Below are 16815 nucleotides of genomic sequence, written 5' to 3'. Positions count from 1 at the left end.
CTCATGGGTATACATTGCTTCATTAAGGTAGCAGTGTGCAGTGTGTGTGGGTCTTAGGAGTGAAATATTCTCTTAGCTATAGTCATATACCACAATTTATACAGATCATTGTACATTTTAAATCCTCAAACACACTAAATATCTGAAGTTGAACATTCTCATCATGATACCCTCCCACCTTTTGAAGTCAAGGCCATTAGAAGCTTCCCTTTTATAGAAGTTCCCACTCTTTGGTGGGCACCTGTCCTCTCCTTATCTTTGAACTTGGAGGACTCTCCCTTTGGCTTGGATTTCCCTTGTGCCTCTACTCTGTGGTGACTTGGTGAGCTGGGTGCCTCTCTAGTTTGTCTTCAGGGTTCCTGGACAGGAGGAGTCCATGGTCTTGTGGAAGGAAGTGTGGCTAAGCCAGCCTGGTGTGGGAATCCAGACAAACCTCTCCCACCCAGTTCACAAGAACTCCCTACAGATAACAGAGAATAATCCAGTCCCAGAGGGTGGCTCAGTGAGAAGCTGTTACATGGGAGGAGGCAACACCTGTCTCCCCTGTGGACCACAGTGTGTCGCTGGAAGCTGGAGCACGGTGACAAGACATAGGAGTCTCACATTCTACTCACTAGGGAAGACAGTCCTTTTAAAATTGAGAATAGTCTTTTCATAGCCCCCTTCTCCCTGAAATTGTGGTTATTTGGTACAGTAGAAATGAAGAAGAGAAGTATAACTTGAACTTTCCAGACTCTTTGGGCTGGAAATAACAATAGAGATCACTTACCTTGAAGCTTCTGTTTTATAGACAAGGGAACTTGAGGCTTGAGGAAGTTAGATGATTTCTCTGAGGCCATAAATGGTTTTGATGGCAGAGTTAAGCCTAGAACTCCAGTGTCTGAGTCCTGAACGCTTGTCTCTGTAGCACCTGGCAAGCTGCAAGCCTCTGGCATTCTCTTAGAAGCTTAGAGGCAGAACTTCCCCAGGGGGCCGTCCTGGGTTATATTGTTCTACCTTGGAGTTCAGCGTTTGATCTTAAAAATAAAAAGTAGTATTTGATGCTAGATAGTTCTCTTGATGGCATGAACACAAAGTAGAAAATTGTCTTTAGTATCATATGTCACAGAGACATATTCCACAAATATGGGACTCTTTCCAAGAGTCCCATCGTTATCTCCTATGGGTGGCTAATGAGATTATAAAAGAGTTTAAAAAACATTTCCCTATTAAATTTAGGTCTGCATAATTTATAGGAATCAAGGCTTCCTAGATCAGGACTTCTTAAATCTGTACTTGCATAGGGATGACCTGAGGGTCTTGTTAAAATCAGATTCTGATGAATGAATCTGGCATTGCTAATGAGCCTCCAGGTGATGCTATGTGCTGGACTTCACTTTGAATGAAAGGGAGGAAGGGAGCAAATTGGCTTTTCCTGCAGTGGATTGAAGCACCGGAGGGGATGACAAATGAGGCATTAGTCAATTTATAGTTTCCCTTTTCTGGAATCTGCTCAACTCCCCCCAGGATCTTACTGCAACAGGAGCTACGGGTCTTGGAGACACTGACTTGCAAGCTCTTTTTTGTCCACTACCCCCTTTTATGTGTGTGTGAAAGCCCACTGAATTTGTATCTTCAGGACACTGCTGTGGCCCCTCATTTCTGACATTATAAGGAAGAATTTGTTTAAATTAATGATACAAAGCAAGCTCTGGGAGGGCAAGGCCTGTGTTTATCTTGGCCACCTCCATGTTGAAAACAGTGCTTAGCACAAAGTCAGAGGTCAGTGCATGTTTACTGAGCTGTATGAGATGCAACACCTCTGTAATTTTCTAAGGTCTGAGATCTGTCCAAGGTGCTGCCCTGAAGAGCTGGACCTTCCAAGAGGCAGCACTGTGGTCAGGGACACGAAGGTGTGTAAATTTCCAGCAGCAATTTCTCTTTTTTCCCTTCAAATTTTTGTCAGTTGTTTACATAACTACATAATTTGGGGAGTACAACTTCATACCTCCAAATGTGCACATGCTTCTCATTCCCTCACAGTAGCCAGTTGCATGATTGAAAGTTATTTGTTTTGAAAAATTACCCTGTTTTCAAATTTATTTTGTCTTCCTTGATGTCAAAAGTGAGAGTGTGTGCTCTTTTTTCTGGCAGTGTTCAGAGTGGACTGCTAGTCTAGAAAGGTGATGACCAGTCTTTACTTAGCTGTCTTTCCTCCCACCTAAAATTCTGTGCTTCAAAAAGTGACAAGTTCATGGACTCCTCTTTCTACTGAAATATGTATGTATAGAGACAGTTGCAGACAGAATGAGACTATTTGAGATTTTTCTTTTTTTTTTTTCTTCAAAAAGAGAAGCAGCTAACTATCATGTTAGTTCATGATTTTTATGGATGACAAGATCCCCAAAGCCCTCTCAGACTGATGACTTGGTGAAAATCACCTGCACAGACTGGTGAGCCCAGGGCTGGCTGTGCAAGCCACCCTAGGCATAGCAGCTGCCATGCTGGGGACCCCTAGGGGTAGTGTTTATCCTGAAGCAAGCATGTGTCTGGGAATCATGAATGGGTTCTAATCTTCGCCACATTGCTTACTGATGTGTGGCTGGCCTTGGGTATGTCACAAAACTTCTCAGACCATCAGATTACACACTTATAAGATTCATAATACAAGTGATCCTCAACACATGATGGTTTGACTTATGATTTTTTCAACTTTAAAATGGTGTGAAAGCAATACACATTCAGTAGAAATGGTACTTTGTATTTTGAATTTTGGTCTTTTCCTGGGTTAGTGCTGTGGGGGTCGATTCTATCAGGACACTGGGCAGAGACAGCAAGCTGCAGCTCCTAGTTAACCTTGTGACTGGGGGGAAAACAATAATCTGAAGACATTTATTTTATTTTATATGATTCTTACATCATTTTTCATTTTTGCACAGTGTATGCATTTTCATTTTGGTTATATTCCCCGTACAATTCTCACCCCCCCTTATTCTTATTTTGCAGACACTTTTTCACTTTCAGTACTGTATTTAATAACTTACATGAGCTATTCAGCACCAGGTTATAAAATAGGTTTTGCATTGGATGGTTCTGCCCAGCTGCAGGCTAATATAAGTATTCTGAGCACATTTAAGGAAGACTAGGCTGAGCTCACATATTCTTTGGGTCAGGAGTATTAAGTATATTTTTGATTGACAGTATTTTCAACTTTCCCTGGTTTTATTGGGCTGGAACCTCTTTATAAGTTGAGGAAAATCTGTATTACTTTGTCCAACTTCTGGGTTTTATTATGGGGATTAAAATAAAAATTATAAAGTGCTATACAAATGTGAGGTGGTGCTATTATTATCTCGCATCCAAAAACGGGAAGCTAGACTCTGACAGACACATTAAAGTCTCCTCAGATGGAGTTTTTGGTAATGGGCCAGCGACAGCTCTTTCCACTCCAAGAAGTGGTGCAGGAACTCCATGAGCCTCATTTCAGTCCCTCTGTTTTATGGCATTTTAATACTAGTATTAGAATATACTCACATTCCCAAAGGAAGCCTTACTACCTCATTAGAGTTTTTTTTTTTTAAAGATTTATTTATGCATACAAGAACTGGGGTACAGGCCAGAAGTGTGGGGGGTGAGAGGATTCACCAGAGACAGAGCGGGGAACAGAACAGGTAGATTGACTGAAATACACTGCTGAGGGGAGCAGCGGGCGAGTCAGGAGAGGTCTGCTGTGCCATATGGGCTGCTCTCTGGCCGGGGATTGAACCCGTGCTGCAGAGGCTGCGGACAGCTTCATAGGTTGCGTCTTAACCCCTTGCACCACCAGGGAGGCCCTTAAAATGTTTAGATATACAGGTTCAAGTAGAGCTAGAAAAGCTTTCAGGCTGTTTCACAGGCCCTGTTCAGATTGTACAATGTTGGGACTTGCCTGCTTCCCTCTTTTTTTTTTTTTTTTAAAGATTTATTTATTTACGCACACAAGAACTGGGGCACAGGCCAGAGGTGTGTGTGTGGTGGGGGTGGTGCTGAGAGAATTCACCAGAGACAGAGTGGGGGAACAGAGCAGGCAGACTAACCAAAATACATTGCTGAGGGGATCAGCGGGCAAGACAGGGAGGTCTGTTGTGACTTGTGGTTTAGCTCCCTGGTTGGCCTGGGATAGAACTCGTGCTGCAGAGGCTGCAGACAGCTTCACAGAGCTGTGCTTAACCCCTTGAGCCACCAGGGAGGCATTAGAGATCTTAATGATTGTTTCATTCGGAAACTTTCAGGCTGGGAGTACAGGAGTGGGCTGCAAAGCAAGCCAGGTTTTCAGAGCAGCACAGGAGCGCGTGAGCATAGGGGCCAAGCCAGTGTCCTCCTGACCCCCGAATGCCAGGCAGGCTTGCCCCTGTGAGGTCACTCTGGTGAACTCACCTGTCCTAACATCAGACAACAGGCCAGATACTGCAATTTTTGGGGTGGGGAGGAGCCGCAGGATGCCTGATGTCTCCTACTGGGGAGTAAAAGACCCTTCTGTTGTAACTTATGCAGTGATTTCTGGGGGATAGGATGTGCTGGCAGCCCAGCAGGTATGGCTGGTCAGAGATGGGGCAGAGCAATGTAGAGTTGTTTTGTGCAAGAATGGACAGGTGGACTTTTCAGAGGTCAAAAAGCAACATGTTCTACACAAACATGGCAACATCTTGCACTTTGCGGAGCTGGAATCACAGTCTCGGAGGCCAAAAGGCCAAATCAAATCTGAGGGAAACTAAAAAATGAGAACCCTTCACAATAAAAGGAGGAGCTGTGCATGGGAAATTTTAATCTCCCCTTCTTTCTTCTCCCTTCCCTCTGCAAGGACATCTCCACTTCTTTCCCTATAAACCGCACTGTGCTTGCCGGACCCCCCACATCCATCACCTCCTCTGGAGGTCATCCTAGCCCCCCATTACTCAAGGCAGGGTCAGATGCGCCTCCTCAGTTCTCCTGGGGCCCTCTGTCTCCATGGGATCAACACTTTCAACTGCAGCTGTAGCGCATTCGTGAGCCATGAAGTGAAAACAGTGGTGAAGACCAACACTGAACAACATTAAATAGAAACATACAGTGAATCACAGATAGCAAGAGGTAGTATTGCTGCATGAAATTTTTGCTTTAGTTGTGTCTTTCTGCGTATGTGAGAGAAAGAGAGAGAGAGAGAATATAGAGAGGTGATATAAAACCTATTTCTAAATGTCAGTCTCAGTCAAAAAACTTTGAGCCTTATGGTTCTAGAGAGTGAGTTACTGAAGATAAGGACCACGGTTTCCCATAACAAGGCAAGTATCAGTTGCAAAGTCAGTGGTTGTGGAATTACATAATGATGACTTCATGGTAAAGCAAGTTTCTTTCCTAGGAAACTTGCATAAATTTAAACTCCTTCCTAGGAAACTTGCATAAATTTAAACTCCCCGCATAAATTTCCTTCCCAGGCAGTGCCAGCTGTGGGGGCTTTTAATTCAAGACACTAACAGGCATCCTAATCATCCCCATCTCCCTTCCGTGCCCAACAGAAGTGCCTGGGCTATAACGTAGTCCTGTCTATCAGCCTGGGGACTACCTGGGTGAAGGGTAAGGTAAAAGGTATCAGGCTTAATATTAACTTCATACTTCCTAATTTAAAGCTAGAAGTTACATTTTCTCTCAGTATCTTTGTTATCATTGATAGCCTCTTAATTTTAAGACTTCAAATTTACTTTAAAAATTGGGCATTTGTCCTAATGTCAGTTACTCCAAATGTATACTTTACATGAAGGCAGGCAACTAACTGATTCTAAATAATCAAAATGATTATAGCTATATAATTCTGAAATCTATGTTTACTTTCTAGACATTTCTAAATTTTATCATAATTTGATATGTTTCTTGACTTCCAATAATTTCTGTATACAATTTTACTTTCAAATTATTTTAGTTAGAACTTGAAATTTTGACATATTATTACATTTTAAATAATAGAAAGTTAACTTGAAACATTAAGTCAAATTTTCCTTAAAGTTGTATAATGTTCTGTTCAGTCAATATCTCTAGTTAGGAAGTTTACATGAAGAAGAGATTTTTTTTTCTATCTTAAATAGAAAAAATACTGTTTTAGAATTTTAAGATCTTAGAAATCACTCTCAGTGAAATCATCAGAAACTTTATTTCTTTCTGCATTAAAGCACTAGCAGTGTTCATATACTTTAGCTATGGGACCACTTGTTTATTCACTGACAAATTGGAAAATGTTATTTATGGATGGAATAAAAACCAAAACTTTCTTTTCATTGCACAGTCCAGAAAAAAAAAAAAAAGGTATCAGGCTTTTTTGCCCTCCCGCCATCAGGATAGATGAGGGAACCCTGTGATCCTGAATGCACACCTGATGGCGGGCACCTGAAGTGGGTACACCTGCGCTAAGAGACTGATTTATAAGGGTGGTGCAGCAGAGTGCAGTGCGGTGGTAGTGTGGTGTTAAGGGTGGAGGAGTGGAGTGCACAGAGGAGTGCAGCAACTACCAACAACGGCGAAGAGCATGTGGCTGCTAGAACCGTTCATAAACCTGCCCGGAATGGGTTGGTTGCTTTACACTGGGCCAGTCTGAAATGGCAACTATGTCAAGTCAGGACTATATGCAGTTTACATCAGTTTTAAACCTGAATCCCCCTCCCCCCTTAACAATGTGCAAAGCAAGGCACTGTACATACATGAAAATGGAAAGGTCATTTTCTGCCTGGAAGATGATTATTGAAGGAGAGCTGACCAGTACATCAGTAATTATAGAGAGACAGAGGTGATAAGTGTGGTAAGTTGTGAAAGAAGGGGGAGGAGTAGTGTGAGAAGGAGAAAGAGATTTGTGAGTGCAAGAGTGCAATTCTGGAGGGCTTCAAGGAGAAAGTGACATTTGATACCATCTTTGAAGAATGGCTTTGGTTTTAAGGAAAACATGGGGCATGGAAAGATGCTTAAACACCCTGCAGAAGTGCGCCCACCTCCCTGTCTGTCAGGTCAGAAAGCTGTTCTCCCTGCAACGGGCAATGTAAATGGGCTGCCCAGATGCTGGCCAATTGTCTTGATGAGGCACCTCCACAGCTTCCCTTGCCATGTGCAGATTGTCACAGCCACTGACACACATGTGGTCCTATAAAGCATATCTGGGCTCCATGGCTGTTCAGAGAGTAGGATGTGTTTAAACATTGCTATTAAACACTGGACATCCAGCAAGAGCAAGATAGCCTGCAGCTGTAGCTCATCAATGCCATCTGTCTGGCAAGGTTTTTTTTTTTTTGGGGGGGGGCTTGCTTTTGTCTTTTGGTGGTGGTTAAATTACTTTGAGCTATGCCTTTCTTTCATTTTTCTGCCTATCTAATTGAGTGATACCTGCCTCCCATGAGTTTTTACTTCCCATGTCTTTTTCAGCTGCCTGTGTTGTCACTTAGCATGTCCAAGTCTGATGATGACATTTGGGAAAATACATTTTCTTTCAGTGTGTTGCATTAGAACACACAGATATTTTGTCAGGATCTTCATGATAGAAACAGGGTGTGTGTCTTGAGTGTTATGTGGTCTTCACAACTGACTACTCTCCTGAGTCTAGAGACAGTCCCCAGCTTGGGAAACTGCTGAGATGGAGGGTTTGGTGTTTGCAGTGAAACTAATACCTTCTGATTTGTGTCTGTCTTCAGAGCTAACATTACTCAGAGCCGCAGTTCTCACTCTTTGAACAAACAGCTCATCATTAACATGGAGCCCCTGCAACCCCTGCTGCCTTCCCCCAGTGAGCAGGAGGAGGAGCTTCCACTGAGAGAGGGTAAGTACTGCCCCCCACCCCCACAGGCTACCCTTGCACCAGGCCTGAGTATGCCTGGGGTGGGGTGGGAGTGAGTCATAGACTGTGTTTTAGTAAATAAACTGTTTGCAGCTGGAATACTGTGTTAAATTGGGAGTTCTGCCAGTTTCTCCTGGAGAGAATTCACTGGTGCAAAGTATTCTAAAATTACCTGTTAAAGCAGTAATAGTATTATTAGACCTACACAATCCAATATGATAGCTGCTAGTCATGTGTGGCTATTTAAAACTAGATTGAATTATTTAAAATTAAAAATTCAGCTCCTTAGTCACATCATCTAGATTTGTTGTGCTTAGTAACCACATGTGGTTAGTGCTACCATCTTGGAAGCTGAAAGTGAGAACTTTTCCATCATCACAGAAAAGTGGATAGTCATGTTTTTGACTATCATCACAACTAAATTAGTGGTTTTAAAGAACTCTCTACAAGTATCTCTAAACCTGTTATCCCTTCTGTACCTCAATATTTCTCCATCCTCTTATTTCACAGATCTTTGACAGTTTTGTTACAAGCTAAAATAGTAGGGTCTGCTTCAACCCCAAAGTTGTTATACTTGTAAATACCATATGTGCTTCTAGGCTGTTTCTTTTTTATTTTAAAGAACTTTGCTTATTTTTTTTTGTTCTTTATGTTTTATTATTAAAGGCCTTAAAACTCAGTCTTTTATGCATTTAAATTTTATTTTTTGCATGGAGTTACAGTATGATCCAATAATATTCCCCTTCTTTCTGTCCTGAATGATAATCTTGCAGGGTAAATTATTCTAGATTGGAAATATTTCTTCAAATAATTTAAATATCCTTTTCCATTTCCTTCTTGCCTATAAATGTTCCACTGAAATTAGACTGTGGGCAGTCTAATAGCAAGTAGAACTTTGCTTATTTTAAAAGGAAAAAGCTCACTATACTGCTTGCAATAAACATCTGGTGAGGCAAATCTCGCACATTAATTTTGAAGTAAATGAAAACACTTCACACAAATACAACATGCTTTTCCTTAACTATCACAAAATAGGAAATGAACTTTATGTGATTTGGGTTTCATTTAAAATCTGAATAGTGGGCAGTTTCAGGAGGGCAGGTCACTCTGACTTCAAACACCACTTTCACCTGAAGTCAGGAATTCTTTACGTTGGAAAGAACTTTTCATCCCAGAATATAAATGTGGCTTGTCAGGCAGATATCCTTGGGAGAAGCAGCAGTAGCTAATTATACTGACATGTAATGAATTCTAGTAAATATTTTCCTGAAGGAAGCATTAATGGTTATGAGAGCTGGGCAATCAGATGCTAAAAATTTCCTTGGTAGAAGGAAAATGTACAAAGCATGAAGGATGCTATCTCAGGAGACATGTGTATCCCCAACTGGGCCAGAAGATGATAATGAGAATGGTCAGATTAGCAACGAACTCTGTTAAGTGCCATTCTAAATGAATTTTCTTAACCCAAGAGTCTTGGATCCATGTTGCTTATCTACATTTCCCAGCTTTTTAAAAACTTTTTTATTTTTGACATTTTTCTAGCTTTACTGAGAAATAATTATAATTGACATATATTACTGTATAAGTTTTGGTGTACAGCATGATGGTTTGATTTACATATACTGTCAAATAATTACCACATTAAGTTCAGTTAAAATTCATATTTGAATTAAATGAAAAAAGAAAATTTCTCTTTGTAATGAGATATGAATACATGCAGAAGTTATATTTATGCTATACTGTAATCTGTGAACTCTCCAACAGATTATGCTTTAAAAAAATATATACATCTTAACTAAAAAATATTTTATTGCTAAAATATGCTAACCATCATATATGCCTTCAGCAAGTTGTAATCTTTTTATCTTTTGTTTTTATAAATATTTTTAAAGTTTTTGCATAGAACTGGGGTGTAGGCCAGAAGTGCGGGGAGTGGGGTAAGAGGATTCATTAAAGACAGAGTGGGGAGCAGAACAGGTGGATCTACTGTAATACATTGTTAAGGGGAGCAGCAGGCAATACAGGAGAAGTCTGCTGCACCATATGTGGGTTAGCTCCCGGGCTAGGGATCGCACTCAGGCCATACTGGTGATAGCGCTGAGACTTAACTCCTAGGCCATTAGGGAGGCACTGTGATCTTTTTGTTGATGGAGGTTCTTGCTTCCATGGTGATGACTGCTGGCTGATCAGAGTGTTGGTTGCTGAAGACTAGGATGGCTTAATAATTTCTTAAAGTAAGACAAGTTGCTGTGTTGATTGACTATTCCTTTCACAGATGCTTTCTCTATAATTGGTATCTACTTTTGATTTGAAGTGAGACACAACTTTTTTCACTTAACTACCTAGAGGACATTATAGTGTTATTAATCTAATTTCAATATAGTTGTGTCTCAGGGAATAGGGAGGCCTGAGGCGAGGGAGAGAGATGGGGGACAGCTGGTAAAGGAGAAGTCACATCATTGATCCATGACATTTGCTGTCATAGATGGTGCAATTTGTGTTATTGATTACAACAGTAATGTCAGAGGTCACTGATCACAGACTACCACACTAGGTATGATGATGAAAAAGTCTTGAAAATTATAAGAATTGCCAAAATGCTACACTAAAATGGGATGTGAGCACGTGCTATTGGAAGAATGGCGCTGAGACACTTGCTTGACACCGGCTTACCACAAACCTTCAATTTGTAAAAAACACAATTTTCTGTGGTGCACAACAGAGTAGTGCAGTAAAGTAAGGTCTGCTTGTGCTGTGAAATGATCATAGTAAAACGGTCAGCTAATGTCTACCTTCTCCTAAAGATACAATTAAAAAAAAAACAGGAAAAAAGGGGAAATAAAATTTCTCCTTGTGATTAAGAACTCTTAGAATTTACTCAACAACTTTCCTACATATCATGCATATAGCTATAATCGCCTTGTTGTATATTATATCCCTAGAACTGATTTTTCTTATGAATTGAAATTTGTACCTTTTGAGCACATTTTTCTAATCACTGTACCCCCACAAGTCTGATTTCTTCTTCTAAGTTGTTTCATATGTGTGTGAGATTATACAATACTTGTCTTTCTCTGACATTTCTTTTTGTAAGATTTATTTATGCATACAAGAGGTGGGGTGTAGGTAGGCCAGAGGTGCAGGAGATGAGAGGATTCACCAGAGACAGAGTGGGGAGCAGAACAGGCAGACTGACTGAACTACACTGCTGAGGGGAGCAGCGGGCGAGACAGGAAAGGTCTGCTGCACCATTTGGGTTAGCTCTCTGGCTGGGGATTGAACTCATGCTGCAGTGGCCGCAGATAGCTTCATAGTGCTGTGTCTTAACCCCTTGCACCACCAGGGAGGCCCCTCTGACTTGTTTTAGCATGATGTCTTCAAGTTCTATCCATGTTGTCACAGATGGTAGGATTTCTCCATTTTTTTATGGTCAGTAATACCCCATAACGTGTGCATATCTGTGTGTGTGTGTGTGTGTGTGTGTGTGTGTGTGTGTGTAGAGCAACTCATTTACCATTCATACATTGATGAAAACTTAGTTTGTTTCCATGGCTTGGCCATTGTAAATAATGCTAGCATGAATATAGGAGTGGCAATAGATGTTCAAGTTAGTGATTTTTGTTTCCATTGGATAGATTTGCAGAAGTGGAAGCACTCAATTATGTGATAGTTCTATATTTAATTTTTTGAGGCTCCGTCATACATGGAGTGACTGTATAGTTTCCAGTCCCACCAACAGTGCACACAAGTTCACTCTTTCCACTTCCTCACCAGCATTGGTTTTGCTTGTCATTTTGATGATGATCATTCCAAGAGGCATGGAGCGATCTCATTGTGGTTCTAATTTGCATTTTCCTAATGACTGGTAATACTGAGCATCGTTTCATGTATCATCTTTGGAGAAATGTCTATTCATGTCCTTTGCCCATTTTTAAAACTTTGCACTCCACTGTCCCCTCTCAGGGGACATCGGAATTCTAGCATATCACTCGGATGTCCCCTCTCAGGGGACATTGCAATTTATTAGTGATTACGGGGAATTGAGTTATTTCAACGCAACTTTTTGAGACATGCATGTTTCCCTTAAGTTTTATCTTGAAATGGCACAAGAAATTAAATCAAAATATCGTAAAATTACTAAGATATATACAAGAAATGTCAGCGGGTTTTGTGTCGGACGAGAACGTGAGATGCGTGCTCACAACGGTCCGAGCACTTCGCGATGCCACTTGAAAAGAGCGGTAAGGGGAGTTTGTAGAAGAAAGGTCGGTTTTCGAACATAGCGCACACTGTATAGTGAGATATATAATTACAAAATAAACAAGTCTACATCTGGAGGAAAAGATTTTCAAAGCTGAGTTCATTTTGGTTTGAAGCTTTGAGCAGTGCACATAGATCTAACGAGGAGAAAATCGGAAAAGTGATTTTCTTGTTTGGTGAAAGCTATTTTGGTAAATATCATCTTGTCAGTTAGTAATAACAATTAGAAATTTTCAACTCATGTATTTATTCATATTTTTTATTAGAACAATGGCAAAGCGTCCAACCACGAATGAGTCTCATGACACAAGTAGTAGTGAAGATGAGCTCCAGATAGACCTCTATACAGACATGTCAAACATGCACTAATCAGCCTGCAATGCATATTGGGGAGTGTTACAAAACTTATCATACTGTACAAAATTATAAACAATAAAATATTGTTTTTTTTTTTTTTTGCAAATATACATTCCTCGATGTTACCCAATTCATATAAGTCCAATATCATTATAATACGTTACTTGGTTCCAAAATTATACTAAATAATACGAGGGTCTGTAAATGCACGTTTCCGCCACAAAGTAGCATCGAGTACCTGGTAGCCAATGTCCAGAATGGTTCGGAGTGCAAAGGGTTAAATTGAGTTATTTATTTTTTTTTACTATTGTGTTATAAGAGTTCTTTATATATTTTAGATATTATCCCATATCAGAAAGTACTTGTTCCCATTCTATAGGCTGTCTTTTCACTTGATGGTTTCTTGTGGTATCCAGAAACATTTTAGTTTTATGTAGACATATTTGTATATTTTTCATTTTGTTGCTTCTGCTTTAGATGTCATGTGCTTGTCGTCATTTTTCAGCACCATCTTTCTTCTTGCATGTTTTTCAAGTGAAATAAAAGCAGCTGTCATTTATGATCACCAGTGACTCTGGTCTTCCTCATGTACCCTCAGTATTGATTTGAGTGGATAAACTTACTCTGAAGGTCATGATTATTCAAATGCTGAATGAAGAGGATGTGACTGATGGGAACAAGGAGGGGGGGGGGGAAAGGACCACCAAGCTGGGGATTTTGTCTGTGCCTTGTCTGCAAAGATAGAAGCCTAGATGGGAATATAGGTTGGAAGACAGACAATTGCATTATCATGAACTATAACAAAAATTTAAATTCATGGTATATGTAGGAATTCAGAAGCGTCCTTTTCATATTTTCCTGTTTTATTTTAAAGATCTTAATTTCCTTAAGCTTTAAATTCAGACTAAGTCTCTCATTTTTAATTAATTTTATTATTATTTAATTAATTTATTTATACAAGCACTGGGTACAGTCAGAAGCACGGGAGGGTGAGAGAATTCACCAGAGCCAGAGCGGGGAGCAGAACAGGCAGACTGAAGAAATATACCGCTGAGGGGAGCAGCGGGTGGCAGGAGAGGTCTGCGTGCCTCACCTGGCGACCGGGGATCGAACTGGAGCTGCAGGGGCTGCGGGCAGCTTCGCAACCCAGTGCTCAACCGCTGCGCCACTGGGGAGGCCCTAATTTTATTATTTTTAAAATTGAGGTAGGGCCTCCCTGGAGGTGCAGGCGGTTGAGCGCTGGGCTGTGAAGCTGTCCGCAGCCTCTGCAGTGCCGGTTTGATCCTGGCCTGCCAGCGAGGGTCCCACATGGCAAGGCAGACCTCTCCTGTCTCGCCCACTGCTCCCCTCAGCAGTGTATTTCATCAGTCTGCCTATTCTGTTCCCCGCTCTGTCTCTGGTGAATCCTCTCACCCTCCCGCAAATCTGGCCTATACCCCGACTCTTGTATAAATAAAATAAATCTTAAAAAAAATAAATAAAATTGAAGTAACATTGGTTTATAACACTGTATATGATTCAAGGTATAGGGTCACACCTCTTCAGATGTATGTGATTCTCTTTAAAAGTCCCAAATAGTTCTATAAATATCTAATAAAACTTTTTCTAGGGGATCTAACCCTCTGTGGGACATCTTTGTGGGTTTTGAGGCTCAGACAAATAACAACTTCAGGATATAGAATCCACTTAAAAGGAAGAGAAAAAAATGGCAATATTGTTAAACATTCATAGATGGGATGAACTTCCCAATCTAAAGAGAGAAAATCCTCTCCGGGACTACTGCTTCAAAGCTCAAGATTCCCACAGTGAACCTAGCTCTGTGTTTTGACTCTGTTAGATCTGTTACTCTGCTGGAGTCACATTCTACCCATATGTCTTATGTAATGGGATTTAGACCATCCACAGGGATAAATCCTTATTTTATAGATTTATAGATCTCTGATATATAAAGAGAAGAGAGGCAGAAAATGTGGCTTTAAACTGAGATGTCTCTGGCTTTGTAGATGTGCTCTCTGGGCATGTACAGCGTGATATATTTTGTTTCATCCTTGGAATTTGATATTTTAGTGCTTTTTATGTGAGCAGGAATCAAATTGGAAGAGGTTATGAGTTCATTCATTCTGTAATACAGCTATTACAATGACTACATCCAGCAGACTGCACTTAGTGTGTACAAGTTACTGTGGTGATGAAGACACTCTTCCCTGGAGGCTAACAGTCTGTTGGGGAGATGGTGGTGGGGTCACAGAAGTGATGAATAAGTTTTGCCTCTGTTGATTGACTAGATGCTCACTTTTCTGCATGCCTCATGGGATGATGAGTGCCTCAAGCAGCCAGGGTACTGTCTTGTTCTCTTTTAGTCACAAAGTGTCTGTCATAAAGTTGATAGGCCAAAGAATGGGTGGATGAGACTGACAGCACAGGGAGTTGTGGTGTTTGGTCCACCTGCCTTGATTGCTCCGCTGACTTGGGAAAGGGGTCGGGGCAAGAGTGAAAGATGAAGCAGAAAGTTAGGAAAGGCCAGATCATGAAGGGTCTCATGGCTTGCTGGAGAGTATAGACTTTAGTCTGAGGGCAACTAGGAGGAGCTAGAGGAATTGAAGTATGGAACTGACCTGGGTGGGATTGTGTTTTGTATCATTCACACACACGGAGGAAAGATTAGAAACAAATGTGGCTAAAGCAGAGTTTTTTAGCCTTAGCACTATTGACTTTTTGAATTAGAAAAAAATTTTTTTAATTGCAGTAGTGCTGGTTTAAAACATTATATAGGTTTCAGAGATATATCATTGTAAATCAACATGTATATATACTATATCATGTTCTGAAAGTCTGTCGCACTAAAAGTCTAATCTATCTTTTGCCATACACTTCATCCCCTTTACCCGATTTACCCACCTTTCTACTTTCCTTCTAGTAGATACTAATTTGATACTATAGTCTAAAAGTCTACTTTTATTTAGTTCATTTGTTTGTTTTGCTTCTTTATGTACCACATATGAGTGACATCCTATGGTTTGCCTTTGTCATTTAGCATAAAATATACATTCTAGGTCCATCCATGTTGCAAATTGTAGGATTTCATCTCTTTTTATAGCTGTAGTTCTGTGTGTGTGTGTCTCACATCTTCTTTATCCAATCATCTATTGATGGACACTTACATTGTTTTCAACTCTTAGCTGTTGTAAATAATGCTGTTATGAACATAGGGGTATATATATGACTTCAAATTAGTGTTTTCATATTCTTCTGGTATATACCTAGAAGTGGAATACCCAATATTGGAATACCCAATATCCCTGTCTATCCCAATAGATAGGGATAGACAGGGATAGACAGGGATATAACAAAGAATTTCTATTTTTAGTTTTCTGAGGACTCTCCTTACTGTTTTCCATAATGCCTATACCAGTTTATACTCCCATCAATGTGTGCAAGGGTCCCGTCTCTCTATGTCCTTTTCAACAATTGTTGTTGCCTTTTGGACAATAGTGAGGTGATATCTCATTGTAATTTTGATTTGCATTTCCCTAATAAAAGATGATGAGTATTTTTTCATGTGCCCGTTGGCCATCTGTATGCCTTCTTTGGAGAAATATCTGTTTAGATGAACTGGATAATTCTTTGCCGAAGGACCATCCTGAGTATTATGAGATGTTTAGTGGATGTCAGTAAGAATCTCCAATCTTGATAACTAAAAATGTCTCCAGGCACTGACAGATGTCCCCTGAGGAACAAAATCGCTGTTGATAATCAGAGTTGAAGGTACAGAGACCACACAGGAACAGCTGCGGTAGCCCAGAGACTGGAGAAACCAGGGCTGAACTGAGATGGAGAGAGGGGGCCGAGGTGGAGGGCGTGGATTCGCGCTAGTAAGTGGCAGAATTGTCTGGGGGGGTCACTGGCTGGTAAGCAGCCATACACTCCCGTGATACAGGTTCTTGTCTCTCAGACTTTGAGAGCGAAGACTTAAGCCTCTTCAAAAATGACAGTATTGAGACACAAGGAGTTTAAGTGACAGCATCACACAGGGCAAAAATGAATTTGTTCAGTTACTAGAGCCACTGGGACAGTTAAGGCACAGTGTTATGCTGAACTTTGGACATAGTAGAGGAGATTCCAACATCACTGCCCACCTTTGATGTCACCATTCACCATCCCTATAAAGTGATTTGGATTCATGTTTGGGGAAGTTTCAATGCACACATTTTGGAACTGGCTTCATAAATTGCTCTAGGCTACAACCTGAGTTTTGTTAAAAATTGGTCTGATTAGGAATTTATAAAAAGCCAGACTAGGAAAAGAAAGTCTTAAATTTAACTCTTTGGGACCTCATCTCTGTGAGGTCATGGGAAAGTCCTGGCACCTTGTCTCATCTCTGCTGCCAAATG

At 40.6% G+C, this 16815-nt stretch overlaps 1 protein-coding gene across 1 annotated transcript in view; it reads left to right on the top strand.

The window, feature by feature from the left end:
• The window catches only part of FRMD3 (FERM domain containing 3), a gene marked incomplete at its 5' end in the record, with an annotated part of 237551 nt that overhangs the window by 196264 nt on the left and 24472 nt on the right, over positions 1-16815 (top strand). The window contains one exon of the mRNA XM_084238592.1: positions 7665-7789. Coding sequence (XP_084094718.1) covers positions 7665-7789 — 125 coding nt within the window. The remainder of the gene's footprint in view (positions 1-7664; positions 7790-16815) is intronic.

Source organism: Talpa europaea (assembly GCF_964194135.1).
Source record: "Talpa europaea genome assembly, chromosome: 7".
Lineage (NCBI taxonomy): Eukaryota > Metazoa > Chordata > Mammalia > Eulipotyphla > Talpidae > Talpa > Talpa europaea.
This window is presented reverse-complemented; position numbering and strand designations above follow the sequence as displayed.